This window comes from Pituophis catenifer, unplaced genomic scaffold (assembly GCF_029215685.1).
Source record: "Pituophis catenifer annectens isolate HBS135680 unplaced genomic scaffold, rPitCat1.0.hap2 SCAF_11, whole genome shotgun sequence".
In the NCBI taxonomy this organism is placed as follows: Eukaryota; Metazoa; Chordata; class Lepidosauria; order Squamata; family Colubridae; genus Pituophis; species Pituophis catenifer.
In genome coordinates, this window is record NW_027256891.1 from 28413927 (window position 1) to 28430593 (window position 16667).

General features: G+C 45.9%; 1 protein-coding gene across 1 annotated transcript; it reads left to right on the forward strand.

Moving 5' to 3' along the window:
* Positions 1-10576: 10576 nt before the first annotated feature.
* On the forward strand, positions 10577-16399 carry LOC139322675 (cyclic nucleotide-gated channel alpha-2-like). The gene is given in 7 exon segments (XM_070951856.1): positions 10577-10687; positions 10689-10773; positions 10776-10878; positions 11417-11584; positions 12925-13032; positions 14424-14530; positions 14988-16399. Coding segments are annotated over 7 exon segments (2094 nt in total).
* Positions 16400-16667: the final 268 nt, after the last annotated feature.

Genomic DNA, 16667 nt, shown 5'->3' on the forward strand with positions numbered 1-16667 from the left:
GCACTCGTTGTGTTCGAACGATTGCGCACTCCGGTCCCCAATGCTCTGCTCGTTCCCTGGGTTGCACAGATCCTCAGGGCCTGGGCCTTTGGCTGATGTTATGCAATGCCAGGTCTGTGGTAAATAAAGCCCCCCTCATTTGCAATCTTGTTCAGGAGGGGGGAGCGGACCTGGCGGGTATTACGGAGACCCGGTTGGGCCAGGAGGGGGGGCCCTCGTTGAAATGTGCCCACTCGGTTTTCGCGCATTTCATCAGCCAAGGTCACGGGAGGGGCAGGGGGGTGGCGGTTGTCATTAAAGAAGGTCTTGGGCCGAGGGAGGTCACTGTGCCTCAGACTGCCGGATGTGAGTCCCTCCTTGTGAAGTGGGGTCATGGGGTACAGATGGGGGTGCTGATCACGTACCTGGCACCCTGCCACGTGGCTGCAGCCCTGCCCGAGCTGCTCAACGTTATAGCCGCGGTGGCGGTTGATACCCCCAGGCTTATGGTCATGGGGGATTTTAACTTGCCATCCATCGGTGAGACCTCTGAGGCGGCTCGGGAGTTCATGGCTTCCATGACTGCTATGGACCTGACCCAGTTAGTTCATGGCCCTACTCACACGGGGAGAAACACGCTGGACTTGGTTTTTGCCAGTGGTTGAGTGATCTTGAGATAGGGGATATAGCGACTGAGCCCTTGTCATGGTCAGATCACTCTGTCCTTTGCTTTGACCTTCGAACCGCCACACCCCACCGCAGGGAGGCGGAACCGATGAGAAGATACCGCCCCAGGTGCCTGATGGAACCTGATAGGTTCCAGATGGAGCTTGGGCCATTCCCTGAGGCTCTGGCTCACACCTCGACTGAAGACCTAGTGGTCGCCTGGGATAGGGTGGCTGCTGGAGCTTTGGATCCAGTCGTGCCTTTGCGGCCTCTGACCTGGCGCCGGTCTCACCTGGCTCCTTGGTTCACCGAGGAGCTGAGGGAGATGAAGCACCAGAAAAGATGTCTGGAGAGCAGTTGGAGGGCCAGCCTTTCTGAATCCAACCGAACACTGGTAAGATCTCATATTAAGACTTACCTAGTGGCGATAAAAGCGGCAAAATGTAACTATTTTGCCACTCTTATTGCATCATCCAGCAGCCCTGTTTAGAATGACCCGCTCCCTGCTCCACCAGAGAGTGCAGGAGGACCCCTTGGAAGGCAGGGCCGAGGACTTTGTGCAGTATCTGTATGACAAAATCGCTCAGATTCAGGAAGACTTGGACTCTGACTGAGTAGATTCAGGAGGGATGATGGAGGCAGGTCTTGAGAATGTTATCTGGGAAGAGTTTGATCCTGTGACTCCCAAAGACGTGGACAGGATTCTGGGTAGACTGAGCGCAGCCACATGTTTATTGGACCCGTGTCCCTCCTGGTTGCTACTGGCCTCTCGGGAGATGACATGAGGCTGGCTCCAGGGGATTATAAATGCTTCATTGAGTGAGGGTGACTTTCCCGCTGCCTTGAAAGAGGCGGTGGTGAGGCCTCTCCTCAAGAAGCCTTCCCTGGACCCGGCAGTGTTAGCAAATTATCGTCCAGTCTCCAACCTTCGCTTTGTGGCGAAGGTTGTTGAGAGGGTGGTGGCGCGACAGCTTCCCCAGTACCTGGATGAAATGGTTTATCTGGATCTGTTCCAGTCAGGCTTCAGGCCTGGGTACAGCACGGAAACGGCATTGGTTGCGTTGATTGATGATCTCTGGAGGTCTCGGGACAGGGGTTGTTCCTCTGTCCTGGTCCTATTAGACCCTGAGGCGCCTTATATGTGGGGTGCCACAAGAGTCAGTCCTCTCGCCTCTCCTGTTCAACATTTATGTGAAGCCACTGGGCGAGATCATCCGTGGTTTCGGGGTGAAGTACCATCAGTATGCTGATGATACTCAGCTGTACATCTCCACCCTGGACCACCCCAACGATGCCCTTGAAGTGATGTCCCAGTGCCTGGAGGCCGTGCGGATCTGGATGGGGAGAAACAGACTCAGGCTCAACCCATCCAAGACCGAGTGGCTGTGGTTTCCGGCGTCCCGATATAGTCAGTTGGTGCCATCACTGACTATGGGGGCGAGTCATTGGCCCCCACGGAGAGGGCTCGCAACTTGGATGTCCTCCTGGATTCACGGCTGTCTTTAGAAGGGCATTTGACAGCTGTGGCCGGGAGGACTTTTTATCAGGTCCGCCTGATTAGCCAGTTGTGTCCCTTTCTGGATCGGGACTTCTTACGCACGGTCACTCATGCCATTGTCACTTCCCGCCTGGACTACTGTAACGCTCTCTACATGGGGCTCCCCTTGAGGAGCACCTGGAGGCTCCTGCCCTTTCCCCTGCCATTCACTTCCCACCACTCCCTTCTCCAGGGAAAAGATTGTTGTGTCTTTGCTAAGTGTGTTTTGCATCATAGGTGCACTAGGGAGCCTGTGTCGGAGGATGCTGGTGGCTGGCCTGGCAGCCACTGCCTCTTGAGCCTGGCCTGCTGCCATTTTACTTGCAGATCTTCTGATTTTGAAGCCTTATCCTGGAAAATCCTGTTCCTTCCAAAGTTCCCCTTCCCAGGACCTTCAACTCAAGGTTCTAATTTGGAGGAAGAATGGTTTTGCAAAAATGCAGCCTTATTTGTGGGGGCCACCAGTGGTTAATAGCACAAATTCTGTATTTGCTCCCTGTTTAGAGGGTGTCTTTTGTAGGCAGAAGGTCTCAAGTTCAGCCTTGGCATCTGTCCAGTTTGAGAGGGGATCGTTTGCCAGGTGTTGGGAAGGCTGTCTTGCTGTCTGCAAGCTCTCGCACCACAAGTGGGAGAGATGGAGACGCAGTTCGCCTGTTGAGTTTGCATCCAAGATAATTTGATTGATTCCAACATCTTTGGACTTTCTTGCCCACTAGCTCAGCAGAAAGGCCCCAGTTCTAAAGAAAAAAAAAGCAGCAAACCTGTTAGCTCGAAGCAATCTGTGTTAGTGCTGGAGGTAACCTTGGCAAGCAGCCTAGTCCCTGAGCAGCAGAAAGTAGTAGAAAAGGCAAGCTCCTTTGGGCTCAGCTCCACACCAAATGAGCCACAGGAAGGGCTCAGCAGCAGGCAAGTGGTCCTTCCAAGCCAATGCAGGAATGGGTCATTGAAGGGCATTTGGTTCAGCATTGGCAGCAGGGTTGAGAACTCCTACAAAAAGAGGTTTGAACAAATGCAGTCTGGGTGGACAGCGCCTGGGTCTTTCTTTGGCTCTTCTTTTCTCTTGAACAACAGGCTGCATGAGTGGGTCGCCTATCACTGTCCCAGCCTACAAAGGACCTCCTAGTTCCTTGGAACACCTGGCAACCCTTTGAAGCAGCAAGTCAGCCGCCCAATTGCAATGCCCAGCAACGCTGCGAAGGGAACCTGAGGCCCAGAGAGAAGGTGCTCAGCACGGACTGCAGGATCACTTGGAAGCAGCTGCTACTGTTCCTCCAGGCCTGCCCACCTCCAGTGCAGTCACCTGCCTCTGACACGGCTGTGGCAGAGCACCCGACTAGTGAGTAGCAGGGGAAGGGCTGGCTAAGTCTACTTAGCTGGAGGAAGGGTTAGGTTGGGGGGCCTGGAGGAAGAAACTTACATGGGGCTGAGGATAATGGCCAATAGCCTTCCTGCAGCTTCTTCCCTGGCAAAGAAAACCCTTATTTCACCCTTGCAATCACCGGAAGGCTAAATTAAGGGCACTTTGGAAATGCTTTGCCATTAAACAGGAACAAACATTGACATGTGTGCAAATCTGCAGGATGGCACTCAAGAGGGCAGGCTGTTTCAGTTGCCCAGAGTCTCAAGTGTGGCAGAGATAACAGATGTCAGAGAATTTAGAAATAAGCGCTGGTCAATAAAAAGAACGAAGGTCAATAATACAACTACATTGCACTGGGTATAAGCCCTGAGATCCCACTTCTCTTCTACTATTCCAACTGTCTCTTTCTTTTTCTTCAACTGACTTTTGTAACTGCTCCGGAATGACAGCAACTGTCTGTCACCCACAGCCAGGTGGCTCTTTCTCTGGCACAGCATAATCGGCACAGCTGAGCTGGCTTCTCCCTTTTACCCAGTTTGCTTGCTTGCTGTTGAGCCTGGGGGCTGCCTGGCCTGTGCTCCTTCTTTGACCCCCCCAGGAGTCTGAACTCAGAGGACATAAAGGAAGAAGTATCTGTCTGTTCTTGCAGATGGTCAGCCAGAGTAATTAGGTACTAAAAACAAAAAGAGAGAGAGAAGAAGCCCGGGTAGTTGACGATCATGCTTGGCACTTCTTCTGAGCTACCTATCCAAAGACAGGAAAGCAGTGGGAGTTTTGGGTGGGGAGGTTTTGAAAAGCTGTAAAGAAGGGCTTGGAAGCCCATCTTGAATCAGGTGAGGTGATACAGTGGATACAGATAGTCTGCATTCCTTCGGGGACTTTGCCATTTCCCCCTTTCCAGGTGACATAGCTCAGTCAGGGATGTGGCTTCTGCTCATAGTCGGTGGGTGGGTCTCCCCAACTCAGCTCTGCAGTGTAAGGACACTTCGAGTCCTTGAATATTATTCCTTTGATTCATGATTATTTTATTGATGGTTCTTTTCTCTCCCACTCTGGGTTCTCCCATTGAGTTAGATACAAGTGCTGCCATTACTTTAGTTTTTATTATGACTACTGCTAAATTTGCTGAAACCAATTACAAAACAAACAACCCAAGTTAGTGAGGGCTAAAACAGATACCAAAATGTCGACATAATAGATTGTGACAGCTGCTTCTTGCAACTGGTTGGTTGTGGTCAGTTGGAAGCTCTGTTGTCCCTTCTGGCTAAATGAGCCAGGCTGCCCACTGCTCTTCCTCCGGCAGAGTTAGGTGATGCTCCTCCTGGGAAGCCGGAAGGCCAGCCCGGGGCTGCCTCCCCAGGCTGGTTCCTCCCAAGTTGCCCCGTTGAGCCTGCTGAGGAGAAGCCATGAAAGCATCTCACACCTGTTGTTAGGCAGGATCTTGACGCTGATGAGGTTGCCATGGTTCTGATGGCAAAGATGAAAGCCTTTGGGAGAAGCCTTGAATAATAACATGGAGAAACCATGTGGGGAATTAGAGCAAACGGAGGCTGGGCAGGGGCGGGGGGGGGGGGGCTGCAGAAGCAGGGAAGGAAAGGAGGATGGGAGGAAATTCTCTCACTACCTCAATCACTAGTATCAAATTCAGACAAATTTTTGAATGTGAATATGGGGCTTTTTGCTTTGCCAATTGCAATAATCCAATTTGTTTATTAAGATGTAACCATTTACATGATGTTTTTGTTACTTCTGCAATTAATTGTATCTGCAGAGATTTGTCACTACAGGCTGTTTGTAAGGGCTTGGGCAGATTAATGGAGGGAACAAGGAAGTTCAGCTGTGCATTATGGTAGGTGCCACATGATTAGCACCCAGTCCGCAATTATTCTCCTCTATCTTTCATAGCCAAAGCTCTCACTGATTTTTTTTTTTTGAATCAAGTTTTATTGATTTTTTCCCCACCACATTCACCCACATCTTTTTTTTTGAACAGAGTATTGGCCATTTCTTATCTTATACAATTTTTTGAGTTCAAATAAATTTTACTCAATTAAAATTTTTGCCAAAATCTTCCTTTTTTCCCTATTTTTATCTTTAATTCATAGCTCAATATTTCTATATTTATTTATATAAACAACATCTTCATTCTCTCTTAAATTCTAATTTTCCTGTTTGTTCACATTTATTCTCTTTTATTTTTTAACAATTTCTTCTTTATCTTCATATATTCATATGTGTGTTCCGGGTTGCCTTTCTTCCATTTCCTCTTTTTTGTTATACAGCAATCTTCTTCTCAGTCTCTTCCCTCTCCCTCTCTTCCTTCCTTCTTACTTTCTTTCCCTCTTCTCCTGCTCCTTACTACTTCCCCTTCCTTTCTCCTTCTCCTCCTTTCTTCCTCCCTGACTAACCCTCTCTCCTACTCTGATTTCCCCTCCCTTCCTTCCTCCACTCTCTTCTATCCCTCTCTCTCCTTCCTTTCTCTCCCTTCTCTCTACTTCTTCTTCCATCTCTCTCTATTGCTGTATAGATTTTCAATTTAATATTTTCACTATGGTGTCCAAGCAACCCTGACCTTTCTTTCATTTATTAAATATCTTTCTCAAAATTCTTCTTATCTTTTTAAATGTTAACAATATATATTTATAATTCACATCTTAATCATTTCTAATTGCCTCAATCTAATTAGTTCTTATTTTAATCTTAATTCACCTTCTTTCCCTTTTTTTATTACATTTCAAATATATAGTTTAAAATATTCCAATTTATTATTTTATCTTTTTTCTAACATTCATCTTATCTGTTAAATCTTACAATTCTAAATTTATTCCCTTTCATTTCTTTCTCCCTTTCTCCTCTTCTATTTCTTTTTCTTTTTCCTTCTTTTCTTTTGTGTTTTAAGATTCTGAGCTCTCCTATCTGCCCTATATTTTCCATTATTTCTCCTCTCTCCTTCCTTTTTCTTATATTTCCATTGTTAATACCAGTATACTTGTTTTGTATTTTAAAATCATAAAATCTTTTGTTTTGCTCTTTATTTCCCATTATTTCCCATCTCTTTTCCCTCTTTCTTGTACTTCCACTGTAAATCCCAGTGTAATCATTTAATCTTTTTATATTTTTTCTATTCGACCCTCTTTTCCTTCCTTGTTTCTTTCCCTTTTTTCTATACTCCCCATTATTAGTCCCACTGTAATCTTTAAAGTTCCCCCTTGTATTATTACAACCTATTTCATTGTTTAATTTTCCATAGTCAGTCTCTTTGTCTTTGTCTTCCTCTTCGTTGTCGATCTCTCTTTCCTGTTTTTCATTGGTTATTTCCTTTTCAGCTTCCATGTATTCTCAGTCTTAGATTCATCAAGTTTCGATTTTCCATGCAAGATTGTAATCATTTCCTTTATTTCCAAGCACATCATCTTCATCATTTCCTTAAGTTCCTGTGCCATTTTATTCTTTCTGGGTTGATATTGTTCCAATTTAAATCCACATTATAATCCTCCTTTTTTAATCATCGCTCTAACTGTTTGTAGACACACAAATCCTCCTTAGTTCTCATAGCTAATTATTTTAAAATTTCAAGGTTTTATTTTTTTTTCTCATTGCTTCAAAGTTTTCCCTCAAAACAGAAAGTTTATTTTTTATTGAAAAAGTTTTACAAACAACAATTTTCCCCCCATTCCCCCCCATCCCTCCCTAACCCCCCAAACCCTCCCTCCCCATGACTTCCCCAAGGTGAAATCCATCCACATTGTATTATATCATACTTTACCACCCCTCTATTCTCCTCCCTGTGCACTATAAATTTCTACATAACAATAAGCTGTTTTGCCCCCTATAAACTATACATTTCTACACAACATTTAACTAAAAGCTATCTGGTACTTCCTAGTTTGGTAATTATTCTGCACACAATCTATCCAATTCTTCCACTCCCATGCATAAGTCTTTTGAGTCCAGTCTTTTAAGTATGCTGATATCTTCGCCATTTCTGCGAAACTGGCCATCTTCAAAGTCCATTCTTGAATTGTAGGCACATCAACCCTTTTCCAATATTGACCAATCAGTAACCTGGCTGCTGTCACCATATACAATATCAGTTTTGTTTCACCCACTGAAAAACCCTTAACTATACCCAGTAAAAACAAATGTGGAGAAAATTGAATTTTTTTCTTTAAAACATTTTGCATAACCCACCAAATCTTTATCGAAAAAGCCTTGACTTTCTTGCATGTCCACCATATATGATAATATGTAGCATCTAAACAATCACATCTCCAACATTTCGGTTGAACATTGGGATACATACATGACAGTTTCTTGGGATCTAAATGCCACCTATAAAACATTTTATAAAAATTTTCCCTTAAATTCTGCGATTGTGTAAACTTAACATTCTGAACCTATATTTTTTCCCATGTTTCCATCATAACTTGTTCTCCAAAATTTTGCGCCCATTTTATCATACAATCTTTAACCAATTCATTTTCTGAATCTCTTTCTAACAAGACATTATAAATCCTCTTAATATGCTTTGGGCCTTTCTCTTTTATCTGTCTAACCAATTCTTCTTCATGCAACATTAAACCGGTTTTTTGATCATCTCTCCATCTCAATTGAAGTTGATTATACTGTAACCAAGTTAAATTAATCCCTTCTTCCAACAGTGTATTCAATATCTTTAGTTGCCATCTGCCCCCATCATTAAAAAGTACTTCTTTATATGAAAACCCCCTGAGTGACTTTATATTTATATTCCGTATGATGTGACCAAGATTCAACCACAACGTTATTTTGTAATCCCATTTGAATCGGTGCTTCTTCCATACTCTCATCAAGGAGCTTCTAAGTATATGGCTATTAAATACTTTGTCAACCTTGTTTTCATAAAATAAATATGCATGCCAACCAAATTCAAGATCGTGACTTTCTATATTTAATATTCCAGTCTTTGTCCTTCCAAACCAATCACTTGCTTGTGTAAACGCTACAGCTTCATAATATAATCTCAGGTTTGGAAGTTTAAGACCACCCCTTTCATGAACATCTTGCATAATTTTCAGTTTAACTCTTGGCAAAACAGAAAGTTTAATGTCATACTCTCATTTCTCCTGGAGATGTCTCTCTGCAATCCACAATTCCACTTAGCCAGTTAAAAAATATCCATTTTGTTTGTAATTCAAAAAGGAGAGAAGGAAAGTTTTCCCACTTCTTCTTTAACTTTTATATCCAATCAATCTGTTTATAATCCAATCCAAATCTGAAAAGTCCAAATTCCAAGTTAACATTTTCATTCATATTCAATTTTAAATCTTTAGTTGGGCTCTCCTATAGAGTGCTTGTCACTTCCCTATTTTTTTCTCTATCAGTTGTCCCCCCCCCCGGTTGCTATTTAGCCGCTATTTCCACTCCGGGGTAATTCTAAAATTTTCCAATTTTTCTTTTATTACTTGTGAGTTGACCAATCACTCACCCGATATGAGTACTCTGTCCAAATCTTCACTCCTGCACAACGATTATTCTGGATGCTCCAGCTTCATGGCGATTTGTACTGATCGCTGCCCCCCCATTGCCAGATCGAAGAGTTTTCTCGGGCTTTCCAAGGAACCTGTCTGTTCCTCTGTAGCTACCAAGCTGCCTCTTCTTCTTCACTGTCCCTACAGGACAGATCTAATCCGAAGACCCCCCGGCGATGGTTCGTCTGGCTGGGTTTCGCCAGGCTCATCGGAGCTTGGTATTTTCCCAACCAGTCACGCTGCTCGCTTCCAGAAACTCTGCTCTCACTGATTTTATGTGGTGTTACTTATTAAGCTAGATCCCAGCTATTGGCCACAGGGCTCTTGGGTGTTTTCCTAGGACCAGATCTGATTCCTCCCCCTGGTCCTGGGCAGAAACTGAAAGTGAGTCATGCCAGGAAGAAAAAGTAGGCTGATTGTTCCCTTGAGACACCTGGGATGTATGGGGACAGGAGTTCAATGGAGATGCCTGGGAAAGGTGGTCAAACTGACAGGAGGAAAGGGCAACCTCACTGAGATGTTTCAAATGATGCTCCATCCAACATGAGAAAATGCATTTTTGAAAGCCCCAAAGCAGTGACTTTGCTCAAGGAAAGTTGGGCAACAGCCTTGGCAAGATGGAGTTGCCTAAGCTTATAAGCCAGTCCTCTGCCAAGCAAAGATGCCATATTTCAGTGGATCTCAGAAAAAAAGGTACCAGTTCCTCCAACCATATGCCCCCTCTCACGTACAACAAAGTCATCTTTGGATAAAGCCATAGTGAAGCACCCAGCCCAGAAACAAACATCTATCAGGTTCTCACATATCCAGACAGGCTTCTTTATTTTCCCTCTTTTCCGGAGCAGAATAAAGTTGGTGACTTCTGCACATGGAGGATGATGGCAAAGAACAATGGTGCCAACCACCAGAGAATGGTCTCTGTAAAAACCAAAGGTAACCTGGAGCAGACCAAGCTCAGCAACCATGATAGCAGGTAACTTGGGGGTTTGGAAAGACTGCAAGACCCTCCATTTGCCAGACGGGCATCTGGTTATGTGGTTAGGACAATAGCATTCTGTATATTTGAATGCATAGTGTCCATTTTGGTATGTGTGTGCGGGGACATGGAACAAGAGTGTGGTGCTGCAGGGCTGTGGTGTGCTGCAAACCTGGCTCCTTTTGTGCACATGTTTCCTGTTACAGTCATGTATAAAATGTGCAGTTCAAGGCTTCGATGCTGCTTATGTTATTCTGGTGGAATTCACTAACTGGCGGTCTTCTACCTGCCGGCCCCATCTAGAGAGGTTGGAGAGGCTGCCCTGATGCCAAGGAAACTTTCTTCCTCATGTGACCCATGAGATGGCATTTCATCAGAAAGCGCCTGGTCTCTCCTCCCCTTGATTTGGAGTCTTTTCTTGCTTCATCAAAGCTAGGCTGATAGAAGCAGGACCTGTTTTGGCCAATAAAGAGCTTCTTTCCAGATCACTGGGCCCCAGAAACTTGGTTGGCAAGGCACAAACTATGGATTCCCAGTCTGTGTAGGGAATGGAGAGGCAGCTTGGCTTTGTTTCTCTGCTGTGCCCAGAGCAGAAGTTCTTGGTGCCTCTGAGAGAGCAGCTCAGGGTTTGGAAAGTTACCAAGGCCTTGTTTTCATGGAAAGAGAGGAGTGGTCTTGCTGAGCATGATGGGTGATGGTGGGCTCCTGCTTAGCTTCATAAGCCAAGGAGGACCACTTGCTGTTTGGTTCTCTACAGGCTTCCCTCAGTTGATGACGATGTCTCCTCGGAACTGCAACGAGTGGCTGCCTTGGAGGATGCAGACCACCCCAAAAAAGGGGCTCTCTCCAGGTAGGCTTCCCATGGCTTTGGCGAGCTAGGATCGTCCAGGTGGGAAAGGCAAGGTGAGCAGAGGTTTCTGAAGCAACAGGTGCAGGCCATTTTTAGTGGAGTTAGATAACAGCAGGGATTTATTCCTTGTCCTGAAATGCAGCAGTCTTTTGCTGGAATCATTGGGGATTCCTGCTGCACCCCTTCCTAGGCAATAAATAGGGGGAGGGATCAGTGGATCCTTTGCTGGAAACTTTGGGCTGCAATCGCTTTAAGAGTAATTCTGTAGTTTGCGTAATAAGACTGATGCAATCATGGTTCCTGGGTTCAACATATGAGGATGTGCTGATGTTTCAGCAGGAGGAGTAACAACGTTTTGGGGATGACAAAAGGTCAGGATGTATTCTCTTTGGACATTACTGCTTTCCTCTTCCAGTCCTAACCAGGCAGGAGAAAAAAAAAACACAATGGCCAGTTTGTTTCCCTGAAGCTTTCTGTGCCACATTTTCAACTCCAAACCAACCAACCAACTAACCAGCCCACCAACCTTCTTCCCTAGGATAGCTCGGCTGGTGATGGCTGTCCGAGGATGGGCAAAGAAAGGTAGAAAAGAAGAGGAGAGACCGGACTCCTTCCTTGAGCGCTTCCGTGGACCTGATGTGAAGGCTTTAGCATCAGAGTCAGCAACGGCAGGCGGAGATGGCCTTGCAGGACAGGGGCGGAAGAAGTGAGTCTGCCTGACTCCCTGGTGAGAGGGGGGACCTCTCTCTTCTGGGCTTGCAGAGGGGAAGGAGGGGCTTTCTTTCTAAGGAGTGTCTCAAGAAAGAGACCAATGAGGGCTGCCTTGGCCTTGGATGGAGGACCCTGATTGTTAATGCCAGAAAACAGCCGCTGGGCATTCTGTGGTGGGGAGGTGAGCATCTGAGAATAATGAGAGGAACTTGGGAGAGAAGGAGAGAATGCAGCCCGTCTACTACTGTGGAGGTGGCTTCTTGGGCACCCTTTGTCCTCCTGGTAAGGGAATGGTGATATTGCACTGAATGCATTTGAGGAATGTTGCCTGGAACCTCTCAGGAGGAATAGCAGAAAATTTGAGCTAATCTTTTGGCATTTGGCAAAATGGCAGAACATCTCTTGGGATGTCCTAGCAGCTAGTGTCTCCAGTTGCTGCTCAGTCCCTCAATGGAGCCTCCTCTCACAGAACAGCTGCCATCTACCAACTCCTATCCCTACACACTGCCCAGCAGGCCCCAGCTGCTAGGCTTTGTCAGGGCATTGACTTCCTCTGGATGGCATTCTCAAAAGGGGTCCTTTTCCTGGGCAGCCAGGGAGGCCTTGAAATGCCACAGAAGCAGAGTAACAGAATTGGAAGGCACCTTGGAGGTTTTCTAGTCTAACCCTCTGCTCAAGTAAGAAAGCCTCCACCATTTCAGACAAGGGGCTGTCCAGTCTCTTCTAGTAAATCTCCAGTGTTAGAACCCCCACAACTTCTGGAGACAAGTTGTTCCACTGATTAATTGTTTTTCCTGTTAGGAAGTTTCTTCTTAATTCCAGGTTGCTTCTCTCCTTGATTGTTTTCCATCCATTGCTTCTTGTTCTGCCTTCAGGTGCTTTGGAGAATAGATTGACCCCCCTCTTCTTTGGGGCAGCCCCTTAGATATTGGAACATTACTGTCATGTCTCCCCTGGTCCTTCTTTTCATTAAACTAGATGCACCCAAAACAGATTGAAGGGCGGTGAGTCATAATCAGCTCCAGAGTCCTCTCATTATCTGTTCAGGAAGTAGACCATTCAGCCAGAGACTGGCGCTCTCTCTTTCTTCCCCTGGGCTAACCAAGGATGTGCTTTACTGAAGCCAAGGCAGTGGATGCTGGACAGAAGTATGGCAGTGGCTGTGCTTTGGCTTCCTCAAGTCACACACACACCTTCTCTCTCTCACACACACATATCTCAGCCTCCAGACCCTGGGGCCCCAATCTGAACTGGAGCCGGATCCTTCCTCTCATCAGCCCTGCTCTCCCAGTGCAGCTCGGCTCCTTTAAAAGAAGGTTTTGACTGTGTTTCCAGGAAGAAATGGAAAGTCCTTGTGATGGACCCTGCTGGGAAGTGGTACTACCGCTGGCTCCTGGTTATTGCAGTACCAGTTCTGTACAATTGGTGCATGCTGGTTGCCAGGTGAGTGGGGAGTGTGGTTTTGGGCCTTGCCTCCTGTGTGTCTCACATGCTGGGGTGACCTGGCTGCCCTCCCCAGGGCCTACCAATTGAGCAATCAAGCAGGCTCCGGCAACTGCAGAGTGGAAGAAAAGATTCCCAAATAAACCCTTTCACAACCCTTATTCTGCCCCACATGTGATCATCATGATTTAATTCTTTTAATTATCTTAACTTTTGCATTTGTATGTTTTTTAATTTTGGCTGTTCACCGCCCTGAGTCCCTTCTGGGAGAAGGGCAGTATACAAATTAAATAAATAAATAAATAAATAAATAAATAAATAAATAAATAAATAAATAAATAAATAAATAAATAAATAAATAAATCTGCCACTGCAGACATTGCACACTCAGGCTGCCTCCTTCCGTACCTGCCACGGTATCTCTCTTCCACTGGCTGCAGAGGAAGAGTATGTAGGGGCAGAGGTTCTTTCGGACATCTCTGTTATCAGAAGGAATGTTTTGCTGGTGGACAGCTGTCATCTTCTGATGCATGGAGGCCCAACAACTATCCCTGGAAATTTTGCTGGCTGTCTTTCCTCTCCTGGGGAACACCCCCACCCCAAATCAAGGAAGCCCTTTTGGTTCAAGGCAATGGAATACTAGCCAGTTCCTTGCACAGAACATCCAAAATGTTCACTCCTACCACTATGGGTCCACTCTTAACAAACTGATTTTCAGCCTTTAACTCCCCGCCCTTTCCTAGCAGTTTTCTGCAAGTGCAGGGCCCATTTTTTCCCCAGATCAACTGAATGTTGATCCATTTGATCATGACAGAAACTGACTGGCTGGCCTGTTGCCTGAGCCTGATGTTGTGGGCCAGAGGTGGGTTTCAGCAGGTTCTGACCAGTTCTGGAGAACCAGTAGTGGAAATTTTGAGTAGTTCGCAGAACCGGTAGTAAAAATTCTGACTGGCCCCGCCCCCATCTATTCTCTGCCTCCCGAGCCCCAGCTGATCGGGAGGAAATGGGGATTTTGCAGTATCCTTCCCCTGCCATGCCCACCAAGCCATGCCCACAGAACCATTAGTAAAAATTTTTGAAACCCACCACTGTTGTGGGCTGAGAAGACTGGCCCAAACCACCCCTCTGGCTTTCACAGCTAAGGAGGGACTAGAACTCACAGTTCCCTGGTTTCTAGCCTAGTGCCTTCACCATTAGACTAACTGGTTCTTATTTTCAGCTTTTAACGAAGGTGCACAAAATACACCTTGAAGAATGTCCACCCTATGGCGATCATTTGCCTGTTTTTTCTTTGGACAGCCATGCCTGGTGGCCCCATGTCTCTATGCCCTGTTTGTCACAGGCTCTTCAAGGGCTTCCTAAGCAGCACCTTAGCTCTGGTCTCTTTGCAGAGCCTGTTTCAATGATCTCCAGAGAAGGTACTTGCTCTGTTGGCTGCTCCTGGATTACCTGGCAGATGGCATTTACATCATGGACATTGTCATCCGGATGAACACAGGTGAAGGAAAAGAGATTGGATCTGGATTGGAAACGGTTTGTGCTCATTCTGTAGCTGAGGGAAAGATGCCTGTCTCTCCAACAGGCAGAAAATGACCATGAAAAAGTCAATCTCCTTGCCTGAAGTTCTTGGGGGGGGGGAACAGTGAAAGATTTATCAAGCTTTATTGCTAACAATGACCAAACTGGGCAGTAGTGGCCATCATAGAAATGACACTGCTCTGATAGCCAGCTGAATTAATAAATGTTCAAACTGGGGCACTTGTAGCTTTCAATATTTTGTCCCGCCAACCTTCGTCACTGTGAGAATGGAAAATGTTGTCCTTTATGTTGTTGTGCGATCCAGAGTAGCTCTTTCACTGATCACAGGCAGACTATGGACCCTGGGTATAAGGAACAGTAGCAAAGAATGATATATGTAACTATATTTGAACTGCTCTTTGTGTTTTTCTCGCTAGGTTTCCTTGAACAGGGATTACTCGTTAAAGACTTCAAGAAACTGCGTGCTAAATACTTTGCCACTTTGCAGTTCAAGTTGGATATCTTATCCATTCTGCCTACCGACTTGGCATATTTTGCGGTTGGCATCCATCGGCCTGAGTTACGCTTCAATCGGCTGCTGCATTTCCCTCGCATGTTTGAATTCTTTGATCGGACTGAAACAAGAACCAGTTACCCAAACATCTTTAGGATCTGCAATTTGGTGATGTACATTTTGGTCATCATCCACTGGAATGCCTGCATTTACTACGCCATCTCCAAGGCCATTGGCTTTGGAGAAGATACCTGGGTTTATCCAAATATCTCAGATCCAGAATATGGATATCTGACCAGGGAGTATGTCTATTGTCTCTACTGGTCCACGCTGACCTTGACTACCATTGGTGAGACCCCTCCCCCTGTGCGGGATGAGGAATACCTTTTTGTCATCTTTGACTTTCTAATTGGAGTTCTCATCTTCGCTACTATTGTGGGAAACGTGGGGTCCATGATCTCCAACATGAATGCCACCAGGGCAGAATTCCAGGCCAAGATTGATGCTGTCAAGCACTACATGCACTTCCGCAAAGTAAGCAAAGAAATGGAAGCTAAGGTTATCAGGTGGTTTGACTATCTTTGGACCAACAAGAAAACTGTGGATGAGTGGGAAGTGCTCAAAAATCTTCCTGACAAACTGAGGGCTGAAATAGCTATCAATGTCCACCTGGAAACCTTGAAGAAAGTGCGGATATTCCAGGACTGTGAGGCTGGGCTCTTGGTGGAACTGGTGCTCAAGCTTCGCCCTCAGGTTTTCAGCCCAGGTGATTATATTTGCCGGAAAGGAGATATTGGTAAAGAAATGTATATCATTAAGGAAGGAAAGTTGGCTGTGGTGGCAGATGATGGTATTACTCAATACGCTATACTGACGGCAGGCTGCTGTTTTGGAGAAATCAGCATTCTCAACATTAAAGGAAGCAAAATGGGGAACAGGCGAACAGCGAATATTAGGAGCATTGGCTACTCTGACCTCTTCTGCCTGTCCAAAGATGACCTCATGGAGGCTGTGACTGAGTACCCAGATGCCAAGAGGGTCCTGGAAGAACGTGGCCGAGAGATCCTCACCAAAGAGGGGTTGCTGGATGAAGCGGCAGCGGCGGAAAGCATGGAAGCGATGGACGTGGGCCAGAAGTTGGACAGGTTGGAAACCAGCCTAGAGACACTGAACGCTCGCTTCTCTCGTCTCTTGGCTGAATATGATGCCACTCAGATGAAGCTCAAGCAGCGCCTTACTTCTCTGGAAACCAAACTGAAGGAAGACAAGCAGGAGGAGCTTTTCCCTGAGGGTTTTATCAGCCCACTGGGGGAAGAGGAAAAAACTAAGCCTTGAAGTCTTGCTTCCTACCATTTCCTGCTCATTTACTTTATTTACTTTGTTTGCGTGTTACTTATTCCCCCCAGATTGAATTCTCATCAGATTATCTGACCATGAGATTCATTTCCAGACTGCTGTTCTTTATACAGCTCTCCCCCCCTTACAATGACCTTACCTCTCTCCCAAGGCTTTTCTTCTTTCACTAGTTCACAGATAATGGAGTCTCCCTTTTTTCTTAATTCCCTCCCGTCATTCCTTTTCCTAGCCCCCTTCAAGATGGGGC